The 24,092-nt window shown below is 42.4% G+C and overlaps 1 protein-coding gene across 2 annotated transcripts in view; it reads right to left on the bottom strand.

The window, feature by feature from the left end:
* The window catches only part of CTTNBP2 (cortactin binding protein 2), a 153,345-nt gene that overhangs the window by 1,716 nt on the left and 127,537 nt on the right, over positions 1–24,092 (bottom strand). For both annotated transcript variants that reach the window (XM_045864354.3, XM_064575018.1), the window contains 8 exons: positions 16,406–16,558; positions 16,084–16,271; positions 12,710–12,888; positions 10,035–10,240; positions 9,185–9,370; positions 6,340–6,403; positions 4,789–4,921; positions 3,368–3,466 (listed from right to left, as the gene is read on the bottom strand). In XM_045864354.3, coding sequence (XP_045720310.1) covers positions 3,368–3,466; positions 4,789–4,921; positions 6,340–6,403; positions 9,185–9,370; positions 10,035–10,240; positions 12,710–12,888; positions 16,084–16,271; positions 16,406–16,558 — 1,208 coding nt within the window. The remainder of the gene's footprint in view (positions 1–3,367; positions 3,467–4,788; positions 4,922–6,339; positions 6,404–9,184; positions 9,371–10,034; positions 10,241–12,709; positions 12,889–16,083; positions 16,272–16,405; positions 16,559–24,092) is intronic.

Genomic DNA, 24,092 nt, shown 5'->3' with positions numbered 1-24,092 from the left:
AAATTCTGCCAACCAACCGACGTGAAGGAAGGCTTCCTCTCTGAGCTGCTCCCCATGCCTCGTAAGCAGTTGATCCTCCTGACTTTCTCTCCTTTAATACAACTAAACAGCAATGGAACCATTAAAAGATTTAAAATGTAAAACTAGAATTGAACAGGCAAAATAGTTAATGTGGCTTTTAAAGGAAAGTAACTGTGTGGATTCCCCCTGGCCTTTGAACTCTCCTGGGCATCTTCCTAAATCTGGAAAATGGGACTTAGGCCTGGGCCTAGTAAGACCAATCCCAACTTGTAATTTGTTCTAAAACACCAGGAAACTCAACACGGGAGGCACATTTAGAAGAAATGGCATATTTTGCTAAAGATAGCAGCTGGGCGATATATGGAATCTATGAGCGAGGGGAGGGAAATCTGTGTCAGGGCCCAGACAGAGAAAAGGTGATACATGGTCCACCCCATCGTCTGCATCATGAAAGTGGGGGGCGGTGTGCATCATTACGGTCTGAGACAGGAAATACTGACATGAAGTAACAAGAAGCTTCCCTTGCAGTTAAACATGTGCTTGGGGTGTGGGGGTGTGAGGGTGTAACAGGAGGCCTGTGGAGAGCTGCTGGGAGTGTAAGAACAGGGCCAGTGACTGCTACAGAGTGTGCTTGGGCAGCTAAGCACAGGTTGGAGGTGTTTTCCCTAAGGCTAAGAGGTACAAGAGCCTGGGACTAGGAGAGTTCATGGTGTTTAATGCTTTCTGGGCTAGGACCCAAAAGTTCTATTCAACATATCAGGTTACTTATCAATGTTGTACATATTAAGCTCAAAGAAAACTACTAGTTTGTATAGAAAAGTGCTGCACCCAAATTAAGTTTTAAAGTAATTTTGTTAAATTAGAGCAGTTCATTCAATATTGACTCACTGCTGGAAGCTAGGAGGATACTATAATCCCTGCTCTCTAGATGGGGAAGTTGGGGATGGGCTGGGGAGACAAGTAAAGGCAAACACTGTAGAGAAGATGGCGGTGAGATGGATCTTTGAGGAGGTAGAGGGCTGTGATAAGTGAACAGGGGAGAAAGGGTGCAGACAGACAGGAAGGTGTAGAGGATGGTGTAGAAATAGTGGATTACATGTAAGTTACACAAAGCTCTATCAACCCCTCTAAAGATACATTTAGAAACAAAGGGGCTGGACAAAATAGAGGACCAGGTCAAAGTCCAGGTGGCACCTCAAACCAATTACATCAGAACCTTGGGGTGGAGGAAGCATGATCTGGGCACTGGGGTTTAAAAACAAATCCTCAAGTGGATTTCATTATGCAAAAATGAGAATTTTTGCTTTCGGGGGAGTCATTTGGTTTTCATGAGAAGAAAACCTATCCGTGTCTGTTGTATTAGTCATTTAAATATGTGCATTTGTTTTTAATTTAGAAGGCTAACCTGCCACCAGATTAATAAATCCCACTACATTCCCTTACTGTTGGAGCAGTAGAGAGTTCTGTTGTGACAAATGAGGATTGTCGAAAGTGATTTCAGCTAAGCCAGAGAGCTCTCACTTTAAAAGAATTACTTCCTGATAACAGAAGGAACCGGGCATCTAACCAAGAACTGCGAGCTGAGTTTATCAGAAGGATAGAAAAGAAATGAGCCTGCCAAGCTTTCAGAAGGCTGTCCAATGTGTTACTTTGCCCTCTGCTGGCAGGTTCTGAAAAAAACACCTCCTCGCCCTTGCGGGGTAGCCCCTCCACCTGTGTTCAGTGTGCGAAGGAGGAGCTGTGCTAATACCCACCTCAACTCAACCGCGTAAGAGCCCAGAGTGTAAAGGAGGACACATGTTTTTAAAGGTCTCTCTTAAAACCAAGCTGTCCTGAGTTGCCCTGAGCGTATCCCACTTTCAGTACTATTTTTTGTGGACAGTACCTTATTGTAGCAACCAATAAGGTCCTGTGACAGAGAAATAGGGGTACAAAAACCTTGCCTCCATGAGGCATTTAAACAATGGCAGCTGGTCACGACTGGTAAACATTTTTATATAGGAAAGTGACTTGGCCCTTGGAGAAACAGGTTCACGGTTTTTCTTCCTGGTCTTTGCATGGACTGACTATTCTACAAGGAACCTTAAAGAGCGGTCCCGGAGGCCCAAGAAATGTGTTCAGGAGGGACAGCTCCTGACCAAAATGTCTTCCAGCCAGAATTCACAATTCTCCAAATTGTTTTTGCTGTGCTTTCTAAACAGTTCCCAACTGGGGAGAGGGTGGGGGAGGCAGACATGATAATAGCAAGCCAGAAAGGTCTTGTCTTGCTCTTCTTCACAGATCATCATGTTATGTATTTTTTATTTGGGACCTCAGCCTTGCCAATGCTTCCTTCCTTCCCCCCTTCTTCCCCCAAAACCTACAGCTCACGTGTAACTAATTGGGACTGGAACCTCATGAAGCAGTGGGACAGCAGAGGCTGTGGTGAGCAGATGATGAATAATTTAATAGTCTCACCATGCTCACTTTCTAATCCTTCTCTCTGCAACCCCCCCCCACCCCCCAGGTCTTCGTCAGCCGCCGCGGGAGGGGACAAGAACAGGATGTGAGCCACACTCCACGTGACGTGGTGAACAAACCACCTCTTACTAACAGCCTCTATGAAATCTGCCTTCTCACAAAATAACTACTGGGTAAGAAGTAGTTTTATTGTGTGTGTTCACCCAGGAGTACCATGCTGGGCCATCTCTGGGCTTTTATTAACCATAGTCCTCGCTCTGCCACTTACCATCCTGCCTTGTTTTCAAAGGAAAGCCTCTCACTGAAGCCAATGCGCATTATGGCAAGTTTAAAAAAAAAAGTCCTTTTTAGTTCAGTTTCTTAAGTTTTTTTATTTAATTGATAGAGCACAAGCCGGGGGAGCAGCAGGGAGAGGGAAAAGCAGACTCCTGACGCAGGGCTCCAGCCCAAGACCCTGGGATCATGTCCTGAGCCGAAGGCAGATGCTTAACTGACTGAGCCCCCCAGGTGCCCCCTAAAAAGGACTTTTTTTTTTTCAGGTGTGATAGATCTTTCTTTACATTATTTAGCCTGTTGCAATTCTAAAATGCAGGAAACCTTAAAGGTTCTCAAATGAATACATTTTAAAATAGAAGAACCAAGACAGAAGTCTCATTATATATACTTTTGACACACACAATGCTTCTCTACATCATTCTTTCAAGCTATTATCTAAACAGTGATCTTTCTAACCCTGATTAACTACTGAACACTTACTTTTACTCTACTTCTCTTTTCACAGCTGTGGTTGAAAAAGAATTCTGTGATTCACACTGAAAGAAGATTCGGGAAGTCCATTCCACAGCAATCCTTTTTTGTCTCATTTTGCAGGGAAATGGGCACTTACCTTCGGTGACACTGGCATTCTTGGATTAACAGTTGCTGAAAAGGCAGGGTTGTTTCCTGAACTATCAAACCTCCTTAAATCATCCCTGGAATCAGCAATCTGGAAAAGAGACCATTTATCAAGTCATAGGTACACACTCAAGGCATAACTTAAATTCACTATAGAAAATCTGCATTTTCTATATATGTTACCTTCTTCTCTGACCCTCAGGAGCTCCATGAACATACCCTCAAGGCCTATACTGTGCACAACAAAGACTCCAAGCCGTTAAGTGAAACTACCAGAAAATACATGAGAAACAGGTCCTCCTTCCTAAGAGATTATTTAAAAAAAAAGTCAAAAGAAGGTGACCAGATGATGAGCCCTATAGAAAAAAAAAATCTGTCCTGGCAAAATTGTCGGATTTTAATCATTACCTATTTTTCCAGTGGGTAAGTATTTCAGCTCATTTCCAGCAAGGTTAAATCAGACTGTCAATTTGACTTTGTCCCGGAGATTTGGATTGTTCAGATGTAAGAGTTAAGAGTCTTCCGGTGGAACCTCACATTATAACTACCTTCTTATCCTCCCTTTCAAGTAAAAGGCCTTTATCAAGGAAGTCTGGTTCAATTTGCTGCAGCTAGAAGAGTGCCAAGACAAGCTGAACTTGAAGCTGTTGACACTGCCTTTGAGATTTGGGGTCCACTGATTTCTATATATAGATCTCAATTTTCACGGCTTAAAAGGTTATGACTATATGCATTACAGAGGCCACATTTTCTTGTAAGGAAGGTTGTGGCTTTTCCTGTGTCTATAACACGAGTCTGCTGTGATGCTCTCTTACTGATAGGTGACTTGTATACCAACATTAGAAAAACAAAAAGGAAGAAAAGCCTAGGGCAACAGTGATGCCTGAATGCGTTGGGTGTGATTTGTGCTAATGCAATCAACATGCAATTTTAACCTCAGGTCTTTCAGAGGAGTTTTGAAAAGCGAGCTGTACTGAATAGAACTCCTTTTTATATAAAAGATAGTTTGGAGAAAGGGCTTTTCTTTTTTTTTTTCATTTTTTTATTCTTATGTTAATCCCCATACATTACCTCATTAGTTTTAGATGAAGTGTTCCATGATTCATTGTTTGTGCACAACACCCAGTGCTCCACGCAGAACGTGCCCTCCTCAATACCCATCACCAGGCTACCCCATCCTCCCACCCCCCTCCCCTCTAGAACCCTCAGTTTGTTTCTCAGAGTCCATCGTCTCTCATGGTTCGTCTAGAGAAAGGGCTTTTCTAAGCAAGGTAAAGAGGATTTGATTTGGAGCATTAACCATACTATTCAATCAGGAATTTCTTTCAGGGAGTGGGTGTTGTGATGTGGCTCTAAAGAATCTCTTTCCTGCCCGGGGAGCCAATCCATGTCCTCCCGCCTTGTACTGCTTACCTTGCTTATATCAGATTCAGATTTGCTGGAGCACATACTCTGAAGTTCCTTGACAAGGTCCGCTTCATCATCTGAACCCAGAGACAGCCTTTGTTCCAAATTCAATATCGACGATAAATCGTTCTCTAAAGACCTAATACAAAGTTCAGAAAAGAGTTTTTCAAAGTGGGAACCACAATCCAGTTTTGGGGAGTTGGGATCGGGTAGGAAAAGTTTCTAAATATCCTTTAAAAGAGTCTGAAATGTCACCTGATGGCACAGTCTGGCAACTCCCACTCAAAATTTTATTCACCGAGAAATCTCCTTGGTTTAGAACATTCCAGTCCTTTTTTCTTCCCTTTCTCCAAGCCTAGATGAAACTTAGGACATGAAATACTGGGGAAGCAGAGGGACAGTTTGATACCCTGGAACAACTATAAATTTCAAACTTGGCTCTACCACTTACTGGCAACATGGCCACAGGTCGTATTTTCTTTTTTTCGCTTCCCTTAACACTTCAGTTTCTGGGTTATCTACATGATAGAGTTACTGGGGAAATTACATAGGCTGCTGTATATAATGGATTCAGCAGTGTGCCTGGCAGAAAGGCGCATGTGTTACGGTTTCCTTTATCCATCTTCTCTCTCTTTACAATTCCCCCGTCTGTAATTCTGTGAACTTGGTTCTAAATGTTACCTGTCAAGTGACAGGACACACAATTTATTGAGTTACAATGGAGAGCTATTTACACGCTGCCCGAACATTTCCATGATTAACCAAATCACCTTTTGTACCTCAAAATTTGTAAGCTAAAATAATTCCCTAGGAGCAACATAAGAAAAAGTGATCATTTTAAAACATCAGTCATCTAAAGCCTGTTTATCATGTCTTTATGTCAAAAGCATTAATGATCAAGTTTGATAAAAAAGCCATTAATACTTCTAACCTTTTCAATAAACTACAAGCAAAAAAGGCTTTATGTTAAGTTATACTGAGCTTAAAGAACATGTTTTTTAGCTTTCATGTGAAGGTGAGAATATGCCATCCCAAAATGTGTCCCTTTGGCTGGTGGGTTATTTTGATCTGAAGTCAATCAAGACCCTGCTGACTCAAGGAAAACTTACCTAAAAGAATTTAGAATTTAGAAAGAGCTACTACCAGAGCTAAGGTTTTTATCTGAAATACCCCTGTCTGGCGGGGCAAGCATCTGCTCTTATCCTGTGATTCACCCCCTTCCCCTCAAAGCCCCAGGCCCCTATACCATTCCTTAGGTGAGGATGACAATATAACCCTCAACTGCCTGATGTGGCCCTGAGTCTCCTATCTTTGGGGCTCCCAGACATAGGAAATTAAATTCATTTTTCTCCTGGTAATGTGTCTTATATCAATTTGATCATTAGACCAAAGAACCTACAAGAGAAAATTTTCCTACCATTACACATTCATTCGTTAGATTTCAGTTTAATACTAGCATTTGAATGACCTCTATTTTTTAAAAATACATTAATAGCATTATAGATGTACAAATAATGAAAACATGCATTGTTTGCTGCAAGTTAAAGGGAAACTTACTTTTGTTTTGACAGAGAGGCATTCCTGTTATAATTCAGCTGAGATACAGCTTTAATTTTGATACCTGTTTAAAGAAAAATGTAATCATTTTCAATAGAATCAATCATTGTCCTTGTGCATCTTGAACTCTGTATTTAAAAGAAACAGACTGGGGGCGCCTGGGTGGCTCAGTCATTAAGCGTCTGCCTTCGGCTCAGGTCATGATCCCAGGGTCCTGGGATCGAGCCCTGCATCAGGCTCCCTGCTCAGCGGGAAGCCTGCTTCTCCCTCTCCCACTCCCCCTGCTTGTGTTCTCTCTCTCGCTATGTCTTTCTGTCAAATAAATAAATAAAATCTTAAAAAAAAAAAAGAATCATCTGGCTTCTTATTAAAAATACAGATTCCTGGGGGCGCCTGGGTGGCTCAGTCGTTAAGCATCGGCCTTCGGCTCAGGTCGCGGTCCCAGGGTCCTGGGATCGAGCCCCGCATCGGGCTCCCTGCTCGGCGGGAAGCCTGCTTCTCCCTCTCCCACTCCCCCTGCTTGGGTTCCCTCTCTTGCTGTGTCTCTCTCTGTCAAATAAATAAATAAAATCTTAAAAAAAAAAAGAAAAGAAAAAATAAAAGAAACAGACTATGGACTCTGTTCTTTGATACTGTTTTTGGATTGAATCCATCTCTTGAGGCGTTTCTCCTCAGGAAAGTAGCTCTGGATGGAGTTCCCTGCATAGGATTGCTTTTATAAATGAACGGCCCCTCTCCTAAAATTGTAGGAGTGTTGCTAGCACAAATTCTCTCTAAAGAATGATTGTGAAAAGCTGAATCTATCCTCATGAAGAGGTCATCAGAGACAATCTCTATACTAGTTGCTTTGCCCATATTTTTGTTGTCATTGTCAGAAAGGGTGGCTATCAGATTTCCCTAATTACCAGATAGGTGCCTGGGCTTGGTCCCCGTCTCCCGAAGCCTGTGACCTGACATCATAGCTTTTCTGTTTTACATCAGGAGAAAAAGAGGCTGTGTCTTTACCAAACTTTATAATCACCCATCGTCATCTGTGTAGAATGCAAAGTGGTTTCTATTTTGATAAACAATGGCGTCAGAAAAACCAATAGCAACCCAAACATTGTAATATCAAATGGAACTATTGGGAAAAAAATTTACCAATATAAAAAATGAAATATCCCAGTTACGCACAATTCTATTAATCTTCTGAATATGGTTTCATATTTCTAAGAGTATAACATTTGATATATCAAATATTAAAATATAAAATTATAAATTTTATACTTATATTCAATAATTTAACTTTTTAATATTTTACATAATCGTTTTCTGAGTTTGACTTAATACTGTTTTAAATTCATATTCACTTTATTGATTTTGTTTGTCCACTCTAAAGTATACACTAACAACGCTTATTGTTTAGTTATTTGGCTCAAGCCAGGGGCTGGTCTTAAATCCTGCAGAAATTGTAATAAACTTGGAAACGACAGTGAAGAGCCTGGGTGGGTGTCCTGTTATTTGAGTGCTTATGGATTATTCCATGTACCATGGGATTAGAGTGGCATGGATGGAGGAAACAGCATAGGACTCGCAAGAAACAAAAACATGGGTTGCAGAGCCCCGTGATAGGGACAGACAGCCAAAGGTTTCTGAACCTCAGTTTTGTTACCTGGAAATGGAGAAGATAATCCTCATCTTAGAGCTCTTTTGCACTACATATAGGGATAGACAAGTGGAAGGTACAATCCTTGCTGCAGAGGTCATCTCAGCAGTCTCTATGCCTTAGGAGGGGGCTGATGTCTAATGACTTGACTCCCTGAATCAAACACTCTAACTCTGGGAAGTAATGGCAAGCTCTTAAAATCAGAATATCATATTACAGATACACAGCAATCACCTTAAAAAAGTATAAGGAAACTCTCATTCAGTGACTTTACATTCAGTCATTAAAAAAAAAAAAAGTCACAGTTTATGGACACATGCACGGGGTAATTACAAAACTTCAGCATGTATTAACATTAATACATGCTGTATTTTGCTGATTTTTAAGTATGAAAACATTAATGAACACAGGCAATTCTTCATGTTTCAAAATTTTAGGCATATTCTCTCTTTTTAGCAACTCTACTATAAAATGGGCATGATATTATACATAACAGAATATGTTGGGGGTGGGAGGGGCTCCCCAAATTACATATATGAGAAATGCACAATGCATATGAGGTTGGAACATCTTTTCATTCTTACTCAAATATGGATTTCCTTCAGGAAAGTCAATTCGTATAATTACTGATTACCCTATTGCCAAAGCCAAAAGGAATAGGTCTAACACCAGAGATAAATGTTTTAGCCTGTTTGAATAAAAACTTACATATTCTTTTTTTATAGAGGATGTTCCATTATATTGAATCTTTTTAATAATTTAGGAGAACATAAACCCTAAGAGGGCAGGAATTTTTGTGTTTGCTCTCCAGTGTGTAGACTAGAAGCTGACACAATATAGGAGAAAGAAATGTGTAAAACTGATTGATTCACGAAGGCCTTAAACTGGTATGAAATGTATCTCTATACATACTTTAAAAAATTTAAGGTTGGCTCAGAGATGACACAGAAAAGGAGAAAACGGCCTAAGTACAACTGTTGTTATTACATAGATTGAATGGTGGATGCCACAAACAAACGATTATTTCCTCCCAGATATTTTCAGAAATGTACCTACTACCCCCCGTTCATTCCCTGAGAATATGCATTGAAAACCTCAACTTTGTTGAATGCATAGTGAGAAAAGTAAAAGCACACTCACACTCCGAAAGCAGGGCCCGAGTGCCCACGTGCCTCCAGGCAGCATGGCCGCCTCACTTACCTTCCTCGCTCAGGCCCGGCTTACTCCAGGACGGAGGAGAGAAGCGGCCAGACTTCTTGCGAGGACTGGTGCTCACTTTTCTCCAGGCACCACTCTCTCCTTTCTTCTTGCTACAACTGTTGTAACTTGAGACTATAGATAATGGGAAACCTCCTCCTTTGAAATCAGCTGTGTGCTGGTCCAGCTCTGAAACAACACAAATCATGTTTTGCCAAAAAGAAGGCAGTGAGCCTGCGTTTCATAGTCAAATAAAATATAACAATTGCAATTCTCCAAGAAATATTCTTCAAAATCATGGCTGTGCTTAATACCCAAGCAGGGATGTTGTGACCCAGCAAATTTTACTTGGAGATCTGGAATTACTGAGCCAATAATTTAGAGAGTTCTCATATGATCTTACTTCTGTGTGGAATTTAAGAAACAAAACAGAGGATCATAGGGGAAGAGAGGAAAAAATAAAAGATGAAATCAGACAAACCATAAGAGACTCTTAATCATAGGAAACAAACAGAGTTGCTGGAGGGCAAGGAGGTGGGGGTAACTGGGTGATGGACATTAAGGAGGGCATTTGATGTCATGAGCACTGGGTGTTATGTAAGACTGATGAATCACTGAACTCTACATCTGAAACTAACAATACATTATTTGTTAATTGAATTTAAATAAAATTTTTAGGAGGGAAGACTAAAAAAAATTTTTTAAAGTTCTGGGACAATGGTGCCAAAGGTACATTAAAGTCAAGATAATTTCTTTACTTCCGAAGAAAGAAGAGCTCCCTTATAATGAATTCAAACAAGTATTATGTAAGAGTGAATTTCCTCCCCTCCCCTCCCAGCACCAACCTGCATACCTGCTCTCTGGAGGGGACAGCCATGCAGCACGGCTTTATTGAGCAAGATGCTGAGAGCAGCTTTAACCACCGCCTGCTGTCCTTGGCTTGGGTGGTTTCTAGCAGTTGTCAGCCCCAGGCCCGGCTGTCTTCTCACGGAGGCTCTTGACAATATTGCTTCTTGAACTCTGGGTGCAATGATAGCATTCCACAGCTTAGCCATCCACCTTGCAAGAGAAGGGCAGTTGGCAGTGAGGTCCGGTCACAGATTACACACCACACCACGAAGGACGGGTTTGAAGAGCATGGAAAAAAACATTAAGTATTTCTACAGATATGCTGATTTTCCTAGGTAGTTTTGAAATAAGTGAAATTGGGGCACCTGGGTGGCTCAGTCAGGCGGCTGCCTTTGGCTCAGGTGGTGATCCCTGGGTCTCAGGATCGAGCCCTGCATCAGGCTCCCTGCTCAGTAGGGAGTTTGCCTTTCCTTTTCCCTCTCCCTCTGCTGCTCCCCCTGCTTGTACTCTCTCTTTCAAATAAATTATTTTTTAAAAAAGTGAAATTATCCAATATCAAAGATATTTGACTTTGCCTCAAAAATACAATGTTTTGCAGATGAAAGTGTTCACATGTCTCTTTCCTTTTACCTTCTAAGATCACTGAGAGCAGGAATCAATGCTTAAGTGTGTGTTGAATGAATGCATAAATAAAATATATGGAAGGGAAAGTAAATTTGCAGGTGGAAGTCTAGAAAAAAGATTTCCTGGAAATCGATGTCTAAACAGCTTAAACTTATTTGCCATATGTCCTTAATAAGATACATATATTTTAATATTTCTGAAATTGGGGTAGATCTTGTATTCAGTGGCAAATTAAATCTCTCCACCCTAAGGCAAAGGCTCAGTGTTTGCACGTGGGTGGGCTTAGCTCTGCAGAGCGGGGATGGGGTCACCAGCTGTCTCCCCAGATGGACTCTTTGTAGTAATAGCTGTAACAGTGGGACTTTACCCAAGGTTGGGGCATCCAACAGCAATTGAAATTCCTTTGTTGCAACATTAAAAAAAACACTTGTTTCAAGGCTGTAGAAGCTAAACCACATCTCCCAGTATAATGAAGTTTTCAAAGCTATTAGATATTGGCGTAAGCCTTTCAAGACTTAAAACTTTTGCCCAGGTATCAAGCATCTGTATATTAAGCTTCTCTGTTAATGTCTAATGATATGTAATTCAAGAGAAAAAAGAAAACTGTAAGAGGGGAATAAAGACAAAAATCTGGTGTTCTGTACCATGTGTCAGACCTGCGCAAGCACTCCTAAAGGTATTAAGGGGTAAAGATTAAAAAAAAAGTAGCGCTTCCTGAACACAGCTGTTGGGAGACAATCCTCCATGGCATGTCTGCACATCGAGTGTCCACTTCTTGGCTCTCTTTTCAAGGATGTTAGTAATGCAAACAGCCTTGGAAGAGAGAGACAATGTCTCCTTCTGGAGAAGGCAGATTTGTTTTCCTTACTAGGATAATGAAAGTGGTACTTCCTTCCAGGGCAAAAGGCGGGCAGATTAGCTAGCAGCCCCCTTTAGGAGCCTGGGGGATTCTCAAGCTCCGAGTTCGGCAGCTGGGATCCAGGGGCCACTGTCCGTCACCCCCCCGGGGCCTGAGGCGCAGGGAGAGCCACTGCGTGGGTGAGGCACAGGCTGGGGCTGCGCTCAGGGCTGGAGTCCTCGGCTTCTGACCCGGCGTCATGCGCTTGCAAGCAGCGTACGCATCTCACAGCAGAGTCCCTGTAGTTGTTGGCAATGATAGGCAAGGCCCAGATTAGCTCCTAAGAATCTTGAGACTCTGGATGTGAGAAAGGCTTAAAGTTAATTGTAATACTGATGAAAAAAGAGGTGATCACATGAATAAATATATTTCTGCTCTTCAGCAAGAAAACGCTGTATACATTTTATTACTGTAATTCTTCCTTTCCCCCAATTAGCTGTTTTGAAATTGACCATTTGTTACAATAGAGAAGATAGATTATTTGTATGCCCTGCTTTCCAAAATGGATTTCTGCCCAGGATGCCAGAAAGTACAGAATCGATGCTAACAGTTAATCACAGAACCTTACTAAGCTGGATGGTGATACATTTTTTCCTCTTGATTTTCTATTTCATTAACTTTATTGTTAATATGTCTATTCTCATAAGCTGTTACAAAGGAAAACATAGTATTTAAGTATCATTAATAAAGGAGGAAGCTTTTTCTTTTTCTTTTTTTGAGAGAGAGAGAAAGAGAGTGGGGGGAGGGGCAGAAGGAAAAAGAATCTCAAGCAGGCTCCACGCCCAGCACACGGGGTTCGAGCTCATGAACCGAGCAGAAATCAAGAGTTGGACACTTAACCAACTGAGCCATCCAGGCGCCCCAAGGAGGAAGCTTTTTAATTCATCAACAGAATGTAAGCTTTCGTTTTTGGTTATAAGATCCTCGATGAATTTCTCATGTAGGCCTTTCGCAGGAGACACCGCACTGTATGTTGAACAGGACTCTGAGGAGACTTTTGTAACAGCTGGAAACTGCTACTTACTAGTTCTTAGTAAAAAGTTTCCTTAGGAGCTACTTAGCAACAGATGAGTCACGGTCATCCTCTGATGGGAAGTGCAGAGCTCCTTGGCCATGGCTCTATTTTAAATAGGTAAGTAAGGAGAAATAACACTTACTTCACTGTCGCTTGGGCATGTCCTGGGACTACAGGACAAGACAGGAAATACTTTGGCCCGAGAAGTGCTTCAGGTGTGCCCAAGCGGGCCAGGCAGGAGTTGAGCTGGCGCCAGACGGCCAGGGCCCAGTCGACGGTCTTGCACACGGGATCACAGGGGGAGGGCACCTGACCTCTGAACTACAGAGACAGAGAGTCCGGACGTGGGGCTTGGCTTAGAACAGTGCTTCTTTTAACAGTTCAAAAATGAAAAATACAAACATTTAAAACTGTAAAACAAAAAACTAGCTGAATCTGATCCACCTGAGGTGGGTGAAGGAGGGACAGCTAATACTATTATGTGTGTTCCATGAGATACAGATCTGTAGCTTATTACGTGAAATGAAAGCGTTCAGACACAAAAGAGCAGTAAGAAGACTAGGAAACCTTACACAAATTCTTAACTATCAGTTCTGGTAGAAATTATTATCCACATGCATACAGAGTACTTCACAGGGCCTTGCACATAGTAAGTAGGTGTTAAAAAAGGATTTTGATTTCATGAAACAATATTTGGTTAAGAGACAAGATGGTCCATCTAGATCTGTGGCATGTTCACTTTGTATTAATTTTAATTTCCTTAGGAGGAAGGTCTCAACTAAAATGCTAACTTCATCAAAATGTACAGAACTCTGCTGACATAAAGAAATTTGTTTTGAAATTTTTAAACATGCAAATTTTAAATAATAGAACGTAATATACATGGTTTGATGGTAGCAGTTCTTTTTAGAATTATGTTCTACAAAATCAAGTCCCTTTTTAGTATAGAGGCTTCACAAAAGGACAAAGATTTCTTTAGTATTAGGAGAAATATCCTTCAATTATTTAGAAGTCAGATACAGCAGTTAACTCAGTACTTTAGAAGAAAGGGATTCCTATAAATCTTGGTTTTACCAAGTTATTACGATATTAAGACTGGGGATAGTTTATGAATATGGGTATGTCCTACTTGAAGGGATATAATTTGGCCAAGTCAAAATGAAAGAGTGGTTCAGCGATCCTAGCAGCTCTGTTAAAACGGTATTACTGTGTTACATAAGGCCTTGGGAGCTCTTACGATTTCCCTTCTCTTCAAAAGAGGAATAGTTGTATTTCTCTGATACTCTTCCTGCAAGAATAAGATCATGTACTACAATTAATGATAACTGAATATTTACTTCTTAATAAAATTACAATTATTGTTTATTAAATACCAGTAGGATGCCTTGTATTGTCCTGAAAGGCCTCTTGACTTATATTCCTTTCAGGAATTGGAGGAAGAAATTGATCAAGAGCCGGCGTATGTCTAAGTACCCCCTCCCCAAAGATTTGGTTCTGTTAAACAGTTACAAGATTTCTGAGGTTTTGCAGGAGTCATTCATTCCCATTGCACATGTACCCAAGGAATCTGTTTTATTAACCTACTTGAAGTGACTCTTGGTAAGCGAAAGGCATTATCCCTCCTCCTTCCTATTCTTCACAGCACACCCCACATTCCCATTCTCAAACACAGTGTGGAAGTAAAATAAATCCTTTACAAACTATGTGTACCAGTGAGCTGGATGTGGGGGAGGTCCATTTTACCTGAAATAGTGCCACATCTACAGAATACAACTGGGACTCTTCAGAGGATAACATGCAAATTCATGAGGCCTTCCATATTTTTCCCTTAGGTAAACTATGGACTTCGGGTGATTATGATTTATCAATGTAGGTTCATCCTTGGTGAAAAAAAATGTACCATTCTGGTGAGTGCTAGACACTAGGCATGTATGGAAGCAGGGGGTATGTGAGAAATCTGGGTACCTTCCTCTCATTTTTAATGTAACCTAAAACTGCTCTTTAAAAAAAAAAAAAGTTTTTAAGGAAAAAAACTAGTATCTTTTGTGATTATTTATGTGAATTCTTTTTGGCAAAGAAATTTAAATATTAATGATAACATTAATGGAAGCATCAGTAATTTGCAAAGCTACACACCTATGAATGTCCTTACCTCACTTTTCTTCCTACTGGTGGACATGATATGATGGCCTAGCTTTGGTCAAAAGCATGTATTTATTACCAGCCAGTGGATTTTAACAGAGCTTGGGATAGATGATTTCTCTGATTAAATTAGGAATTTCAGATACTAACTCCCAGCACTAGTGGCAAGCGTAGTTTACTGAATTACCAAAACCATTCCCACTCTATATTTCTCCCCACTCTCCTCCCCTGATCCCCCACCCACAAACGCACGCACAAAGAATTTTGTTCAAGTACTTGGGGGAGAGCTTCCGTCTTGGGAAGGTAAGTCTAGCCACGATCTGGGGCAATAGGGTGGGCACAAAACCAGTTCTGATTAATGAAACAGGAAAAGTCTTCTGTTTCTGGACGTTTTAGAAAAAGATGTTTTCCTCCCTGATAAGGAGACTGAGAAGGCCTAAGCTCTCTTGCCCCTGTAGTGGCATCCAGGTTCCCCCCTTTGACATGCCTGGGTGTGGGTGTGGTGCCTGAGGCCCTGCTGACATCCTGCAATCTTGAGGGGAGCTCAGGAGACTTCCCCCAGACCCAGGACCTGACATCTCGGCAGTGAACAGACGTCAGCAACACCTACCACAAGACACTGGTTATGTGAGGGAAAAAATGCCTTTTTGTGAAGTAGGTAGCCTAGTGGGTGTTGTGTTATTTACAGCTTAAAATATGGTGATAGAAGATACTGCCCCCTCCAAATGTGGCCTGTGGTGCTGGATTAAGGGACGAAGTCTTAACTAACTCAAGCTCTCATGTTTCCAGTCAATCTCGACACTCAGATCCTAGCTTGACTTAAGAATATTAATTAAATAGCAATGTACGAGGTTTGGTCAGCACTAATTTTGTTGTTTGGGAGGATACAGAATATTTTATTCCAAAATAATTGCCAGGAGTTATAATCACGCTTGAAAACGTGTCAAAAGCTAGGGAACTTTAATCTTCCATGTGAATTTTTAATATTTATTCTGGAGCAGTGTCAGTCATACGTTAAAACCAGCTTGAGTGGATGGATAAGGTTTTGAAGGCCCTGAGAAAGCAGTAGCCATTCCTGAAACGAGTGTTTAGTTTTCTGAGATAGCCTTCTATAGCCTTTAGAACCTGGAGAGGCTCCTCGTCAAGAACAGTTAATTACAGGAGTAAAACCTATTTGCTTTTCTTTCTTTCTTTTTTAATACTTAACATAGTCCAGACACTGCTGCAGGTTTTATATGCGTCATCTTCTTTAACTCTGGGTTATCTAAAAGTTGCCCTTGCGCGAGGCTGCACGGTCAGCAAGTGGTAGAACTCCAGCCCGGGGGCCCCCTGACGCTCCCGCCCCTCCCCCTGGCAAGAGGCTGCCTTCGTTACCTTACTGACTGCTTTCCTCTGTAAGAACCTCCGCAGCAGTCCCTGCATGGGCTCGCTGTCCCACCGCAGCTGAACCCAGCGGAAATGCTGCTGCACCAGCAAGTCGGCGCCCTGGAGGCAGGCCTTGGTAACGGTTCCCATCAGAAAGCAGTTCTCGTGAAAGTAGTAACATTCAGCTGGTCCATTTCCTAAAACAAACCAAAAGCAACGGCCCAACCTCAACACGCCGTACGAAGAGACAAACGCGAAGCCCAACGAGCCTAAGAAAGAGGGACGTGAAGGACAACTCCTACTCTGGGCAGGCTCTTGCCACTCTCTTTACCTTTTTGCAAAGTCCAGGGGCTTTCGGTGCTGCGGTTTTCCAAAGGTGCCAGAAAGTCCCCCAGTAACTCAGACAATGAAGATTTTTCCAAATTCTCTAAGATGATAATGACTTTCTTGTTCACGGGAGACTGTTTCACGGGGATGAGACAAGCTGTGGTCAGAAACAGAACAGTGATTAAAGCTTTTACAAAAACCCCTATGAACTGGTTAAAAATCAAAGTCTGAAGATAGAAAGTGTTAGCGAAGATGTGACATAATCAGAATGCTCTTTAATTGCTGATGGAGGAGGACTCGAGTTTGGCATTGTTTAATACAGTTGGAAGTGGGAATGAGATCTTGCCATTTGCAACGACGTGGATGGAACTGGAGGGTATTATGTTGAGTGAAATAAGTCAAACAGAGAAAGACATGTGTCATATGACCTCACTGATATGAGGAATTCTTAATCGCAGGAAACAAACTGAGGGTTGCTGGAGTGGGGGGTGGGGTGGGAGGGATGGGGTGACTGGGTGATGGACACTGGGGAGGGTGTGTGCTCTGGTAAGCGCTGTGAATTGTGCAGGACTGTTGAATCTCAGATCTGTACCTCTGAAACAAATAATGCAATATATGTCAAGAAAAAAAAAAAAAGAAGAAGGTAGCGGGAGGGGAAGAATGAAGCGGGGGAAATCGGAGGGGTAGACGAACCATGAGAGACGATGGACTCTGAAAAACAAACTGAGGGTTCTAGGGGGGAGGGGGGTGGGAGGATGGGTTAGCCTGGTGATGGGTATTAAAGAGGGCACGTTCTGCATGGAGCACTGGGTGTTATGCACAAACAATGAATCATGGAACACTTCATCTAAAACTAATGATGTAATGTATGGGGATTAACATAAGAATAAAAAAAATTAAAAAAAAATACAGTTGGAAGTGTACACAATGATCCACTACTAGATTCACAACAGATCCCAGTTAGGACCAACCCCAATTCCCACTGACAGCAGAATGGATCCATAGATGGGAGAGGACAGTGAACAAACGACAACAAGCATCAACATGCAGGACTGTCAAAACAATGTAGCAAGAAGCAAATCACAAAAGGTATATATAATACGGTTTCACCAGGTAAAGTTCAAACACGGGCAGTACTATTTAAGGGAGTAAAGATAGTAAAGAGATTTAAAGGTAGTAAAATGATAAAGAAAAGCAAAGAAATGGTTATCACAGAAGATGGACTAATGGTTACCTCTAGAAGGAAAAGTTTGTGAACAGGGATGGGGCACAAGGCCACATTCTGGAAGGCGGATATAATCTATTTCTTGGCTTGGTGGTACCTAAATGGTTATTTTATTTAGCATTATTCATTAATCTATAAATATAGGTAGTATGTATTTTACGGAGGTATATTTCATAATACAAAAGGTCAGAAATGCTTAAATGACCTTTAAATTACACATTTGTGAAATATTCATAAAATTATGGAGATAAGGACCTCAGAGAAAGAAGCTGATCCATCCTTTCATTTTACAGACCTCACAGAGGTTAAAGTTGTTTGACTAGGGTTTCATGACTGTTGTCGTGATTTTTTTTTTTTAAGATTTATTTATTTGCGAGAGAGAGAGCAGGTGTGTGCATGCCTATGCCCACAGGAAGTGGGGAGAGGGGCCGAGAGAGAGGGAGAGAGAATCCTCAGGCAGACTCCATGCTGAGCACGGAGCCCAACGCGGGCCTCCATCCCAGGACCCTGAGATCATGACCTGAGCCGAAATCAGGAGTTGGACCCTTAATCGACAGAGCCACCCGGGTGCCCCAGGACTTCTGAATCTTGCCTTCGTGGACCTCCTACTGAAGAAGGGGGCACTAAACTGCATACCGACCCAAAACGAAAGATGGAAAGTAAATGGAAGATTATGATAATATGTAGGAAACGAGTAAGTCCATAGACAGAATGTACTTGAAACAGTGCTTAGCACCTACTAAGCGCTCAAATGTTAATACTGTAGTTAAAACGTGTATACTACTTCCTGCATACCAGTGAATTAATCAAAAATTAAAATCACTTTTTAAGATTCTAAGATGCCTCAGTCTTAGCCAAATTAACCTTGAGAAAAGGAGATCAATTTAAAATACTTGAGAGTATTTTATCAAGTATTTCACTTTCACAAATATTCATAATAGATTATAATCTAGTCCCCCTTGTTAGTCTAGACAAATGCATTTTCACTTTCAAAAGAACTCCTTGAACATTTTGTAAATGAATCTCTTTGAGACTGAAATAGCTTTTCTGCACACTGTGAAGCTTTACAACTAGAAAACCAGAGACAGTAACAGCCACCTTTCAATCTCGTTGTTTTGTGGGGGCTGTTAACACTACTGTCTGCTGTGTGCCCAATCCCCTTCAACACAGCGATTCAGTAAAAAGTGCTAAAAATCTGTGCTGCTCAGCATTCAAATGCCAATGGCCCAGCCCATTTCTTTCAGAAATACATGCCTTGTGGAAGTATGATACATCTATAGTTCATTAAAACAACAGCGATAAACAAACCTTTTCTACCTGGTGATAAAAACCAGAGCAGGTTGAATAGTACATGTATCTGCTTTCCTATAACCAAGGACTAACGGTCTCCAGTTTCTCCTGGATTTGTGTTGAGGGTACGGCTGGCTCTGGAGGACCTGAAGCTGCTGCGTGCAGCCAGAATCTCTCTATAGGAACATGTATCTGCATTTCAACAACTGTTCATCCGCTGCCCCCTTGCTGTATGCCTATGCTAAGTGCTGTGGCATATCAGAGGGGACCGATTCTAACTGGGGGATGTGGCATTTTAAAATGTACCTGTTTCAAGGAACAGCATCTTGATAGGGAGACAGGTCAGGAGAAGGCCTTCCAGTTGTAAGAGATGGCATTGGCAGAGAATGGAGGCTGGGCAGGCCTCAGTCCTTCAAGGGACTAAGGCATCAGGTCAAGGTCAGAATAGCTTCAAGAGTGAAGGATGGTGAGCTCAGAGCTGAGACACACCTCCAGTCGGGGCTGGCTGAAAGCCTGGGATGGAGTCACATCAGTGGAATGCAATCAAGCAGCCACAGTTCTGGCATGTCCTCCTCCCGCCCCCCCCACCCCCCCGCCAGGCTGCAGGGAACCATCCCCTGGGATCCATCCCCAGATGTTCTGACTTTACTGGTCTGGTCTGGGCTGGGCCATTGGCATTTTGCATGCAGTCTGGGGTGAGACTTGATGATATGCAGCCTCAGAACGAGGCCACAAATGACAAGTGGAAGATCTAGAATGTGGTGTTGGGAGGGAGAAACCACCAGCTCTGGGAAGCCCTGGCAGTCTCTAAGGCGGGGGATAAACAGGATTGGATTCCCGCATTGAAATCTCACTCTGGTGCAAAGATGGCCTCGAGAGGAAAGAAACGGGAAACACACTTAGAGGCTCTGATTGCTGAGGTGAGTGCAAGAGGTAACGGGAGCCTCGTCCAGGGCCAAGGTACCAAACAAAGCTGTCTGAGATGGAGTCAGCAGGGCTGAGGGGCTGACTGACTTGAGAGAGGTGCAGAGAGGAAATGTCAGAGACAGCTCTGGTGTTCCCACTGGAGAAGAGGCTGTGCAGTTCAGGGAGGCAGAGCACTCGTGAGCAAGAGCACATGTGGGGCGTGGGTGGGGGTGATGGGTCAGGTCTCGTGGATTTGAGGAGGCATCCCGTCGGGAGATGTCTAGCAGGTGGTGAGACCCGAGCATGGGAGCAGCCAGGGAGAATTCAGGCTGGAGATAAAATGAATGCGTTCACAGAAGGGCCGCAGAGCTTTTGGAAACTGCTTAACATTCTCTTGGGTCCACAAGCAGGGGCTGTATGGCTAATCAAGTAATCGCCCATTAAATGGACAACCTGTGCCCTAGACAAAAAGGGGTTGGGGTTCCACCGCATCTTAGTTTATCCTGGTGTCCCATGACGGACTGACCCAGGGTCAAAGAGACTGGGTTTCTCTGATAAAAAGCTTTGTCTTCAACACTGCTAGTCTCATGACCTTATTTTTTCAATCACACCGACTTCTCTAACTACTTAAGTTCAACATCTTTAAATAGATTGGTTCAAAGGTAAATTTTATTTGCAAAAGAGCATGTGTCTCCTTCGGATTGTAGAGCAGAGTTTCAGGTCTAACCAACCCCAGGAGCAGGAAGTTTCCAGTTTGAAGGATCAGCCAGACTCCAATCAGGTTCCACAGAGATGAAAGGAGGCCACCCACCCCATGCTATAGCTGAAGATTTCTTTTAACCTGTTGCCAGAAAGTCAGCCATTTAGATTCCCTTGCCTTATGCTACTGCAAAGCTCTATTTCTGAAATGATTCTACTCTTTTTGTCCTTTCTTCTTCCAACTTGATAGGCTGTGTCAGCCCCACTCCTCTCCTGCAGATTGGTGATCCTAATCAGATATTTTGTGGCAAGGCTCGGGGCTACAGTCCAGTTCTGTACGCCCTTGTATTAAAAGTTCTGGAGAGTCAGTTCTAGAGCAACACTTGTTGGGTTAAAAATAATTAACCTATTACATTTATGGTTAAATCCAAACTCCTTTGTGTCTAAAGTGACAAGTCCATAATCTCCCCCTTAGAATGGAAAACAGCCTGTCTTTCACAGTCCACTAAAACAAGGCTCTGCAGGGATAATGCTCTGAGTCCAGATGAGAAGCAAGGGACAAACCTTCCAAGAGCCTCAAGTAATGCAGAGTCCAAGGAGGTGAACAAAGTTATGTGGACTCCAATGACCATATTCTCCTACTATTATTATGGTAATTCTATCTTTATTACTTCCAAAAAGGAAAGTTCTCTCAAGAATTCAAAGCGTTACTTTAAAATACCAATCTGGTGTTAAAAAATTTTTTTTTTTTACTACTTACTGTCACATGTAATTTTAAAAAGTATCTGTCTTGCTGATTTAACAACATACCTTACTTACACTGAGGCAAAATTTGATCCAATTCTAATACACATTCACACCCTTTTTACCAAACAGAGCCATATGCTGTGACTCTCTCTCACAAAAGGCAATATGAAAAGGAAGATGTTATTTTTTATTTTTTATTTTTTTAAAGATTTTATTTATTTATTTGAGAGAGAGAGAGAATGAGAGACAGAGAGCATGAGAGGGAGGAGGGTCAGGGGGAGAAGCAGACTCCCTGCCAAACAGGGAGCCCGATGCGGGACTCGATCCCGGGACTCCAGGATCATGACCTGAGCCGAAGGCAGTCGCTTAACCAACTGAGCCACCCAGGCGCCCAAGATGTTATTTTTCTTAATTTCATTTTTTTTTGGAAGGCATTATTTTAAAATAAACACAAAATAACCCTTGGTCACATTAGTGCTAGGTCTTTTTTTCTTTTAAATGTGTTCTTCTGTTCTACATTCTTTTCTTCATGGAACCATTTTATTTTATTTATTTATTTTTTTAAAGATTTATTTATTTATTTATTTGAGAGAGAGGATGAGAGGAGAGAGAGAGCACATGAGAGGGGGTAGGGTCAGAGGGAGAAGCAGACTCCCTGCTGAGCAGGGAGCCCGATGCGGGACTCAATCCCGGGACTCCAGGATCATGACCTGAGCCGAAGGCAGTCGCTTAACCAACTGAGCCACCCAGGCTCCCGGAACCATTTTATTTTAATCTCCATATAAGTTTTAGATTCTTTTTTTTTTTTTTTTTGAGAGAGAGAGCAATAGAGAGTGCAAGCAGGGGGGAGGGGCAGAAGGAGAGGGAGAAAAAGAATCTTAAGCAGGGTGCAGAGCCCAATGCAGGGCTCCATCTCACAACCTTTGAGATCATGACCTGAGCCAAAATCAAGAATCAGATGTTTAACCGACTGCATCACCCAGGTGCCTCTTAAATCCAATTATTTAAAATACATCTGCTACTCTTCCTTCTTATAGTTTGCTCATGTATTTCTTTTATTCATTCTCTGTGACTCTCTTTGCTGGCTTTCATCTGCAGTCAGAGAGAGGAGCCAATAAGGTAATATATGTGCTGTGCACAGTGGAAGATTAAAGTTCAACATCCTAACCCAGCCTCATCCAAGTCATTTAGATCTCTTCCTGTAGAAAAAATAAGCTTAAAAGTCAGGAATAAATGTATTCCTTACAAATCAGTGTATTCCTCACTTACAGTGATATAGTTTGATCAATTTAATTTCTTAGTAAAAACAAATGCAAGAGAAAAACCGACAGATAACTCCTATTCCCTCATCATTCTAAAAACCGCAGTGGGAGAGCCTAGGAACACCTTCTCCCTCATCCAGACTTCTGCCTCCTCTACTCTCTGCCCTTTCCCACCACTTTTGACCAAAAGAACATTCCCCATTGTGTGCTTTCTGCACTACAAAAGAAGTGACAGCACACCCATCAATGCCGCCTTCCCTTCGGCTCACACACATTACCCTGCCCTGCTCAAAACCCTGGGTCCCCATCTACTCTGCCTAACGTGCACTCTCTCTGTGATCCCTCCACTGGGCACCAGTCAAGAGCAGTGGATCCTAGAGAGGAAATGATGGGCATAATGCACAGAGTTTTAGGAGATGAGGAAGGATAGTAGCAAGGGAAGATCGGGGGCCAGACCATAAGCTCCTCCACACCCGTTCAGAGAATGTGTTTGTCCTGCAGCCACTCGAGCAGAACAGCAGGGAAATGACAAGAGCAGCTCTGTGTTGTAGAATGATCCCTGTGAGGGGCTGACCAGAGGAAATAAAAAGGGTCGGGGCGCCTGGGTGGCTCAGGTCATGGTCCCACGGTCCTGGGATCAAGCCCCGCATCGGGCTCCCTGCTCGGCGGGAAGCCTGCTTCTCCCTCTCCCACTCCCCCTGCTTGTGTTCCCTCTCTCGCTGTGTCTCTCTCCGTCAAATAAATAAAATCTTTAAAAAAAAAAAAATAAGAAGGGTCAGAAATGAGACCTCCACAGTCCCTGAGCAAGAAACAACAGGTGGAGGGGGGGAAGAATGTGGGAGGTGGAGACGAGATTCAGGGACCAGATTCAGCAGAACTCAGGGTTGACATGGCCCAGAGGACCAGGCAAACTGAGGAATGTATGGCAACACTCAGGTGCCTACCTCAGGCCACTGCATTCAGGGTCTTAGCAGATGAGGGGCACCTGGGTGGCTCAGTCGGTTAAGCGTCTGCCTTAAGGTCCCGGGGTCCTGGGACCGAGCCCCGCATCGGGCTCCCTGCTCAGCCAAGGATCTGCTTTTCCCTCTCCCTCTCCCCTCCCCCTCGTTCATGCTCTCTCTAAATAAATAAATATATATTTTTAAAAAGGCCTTAGCAGACAAACCTGCATTTGTATCTTACTTTTGTTATTAAAAAGAGAAAAAAGATATTTGATAATTATAAGTTACTGAGCTGAATAGAGAATAACACCTTGTCCCATTTAAAGGTGATACACCACTTCTACATATGAGGGTGGTTAAAATGGAGATTATTTTTTGGCTTCATTCTGTTCAAAAACTTCATTTTTAAACTCCAAATCAGTCTATCTTTATGCCCTATCATCACCTACTTCACTACCAACTTTTGCGCTCTCTCATCTTACCTCTTCCTACATCCACTCTAAGCGGGCTCTTCCACTTGCAGACACTTGAAGATGATGTATGACTAGCATTCCCTTTGTCTTTGCCTGTGCTACTTCTTCTATCAGGAGATTCACCCACTCATCAGCCAATAATTATTAG

Source organism: Mirounga angustirostris, unplaced genomic scaffold (genome assembly GCF_029215605.1).
Source record: "Mirounga angustirostris isolate CCGP_5_RB_7025 unplaced genomic scaffold, mMirAng1.0.hap1 SCAF_12, whole genome shotgun sequence".
NCBI classification, from domain to species: Eukaryota; Metazoa; Chordata; class Mammalia; order Carnivora; family Phocidae; genus Mirounga; species Mirounga angustirostris.
The sequence above is the reverse complement of the archived record's forward strand: the minus strand, read 5'-3'. Positions and strand labels throughout refer to the sequence as shown.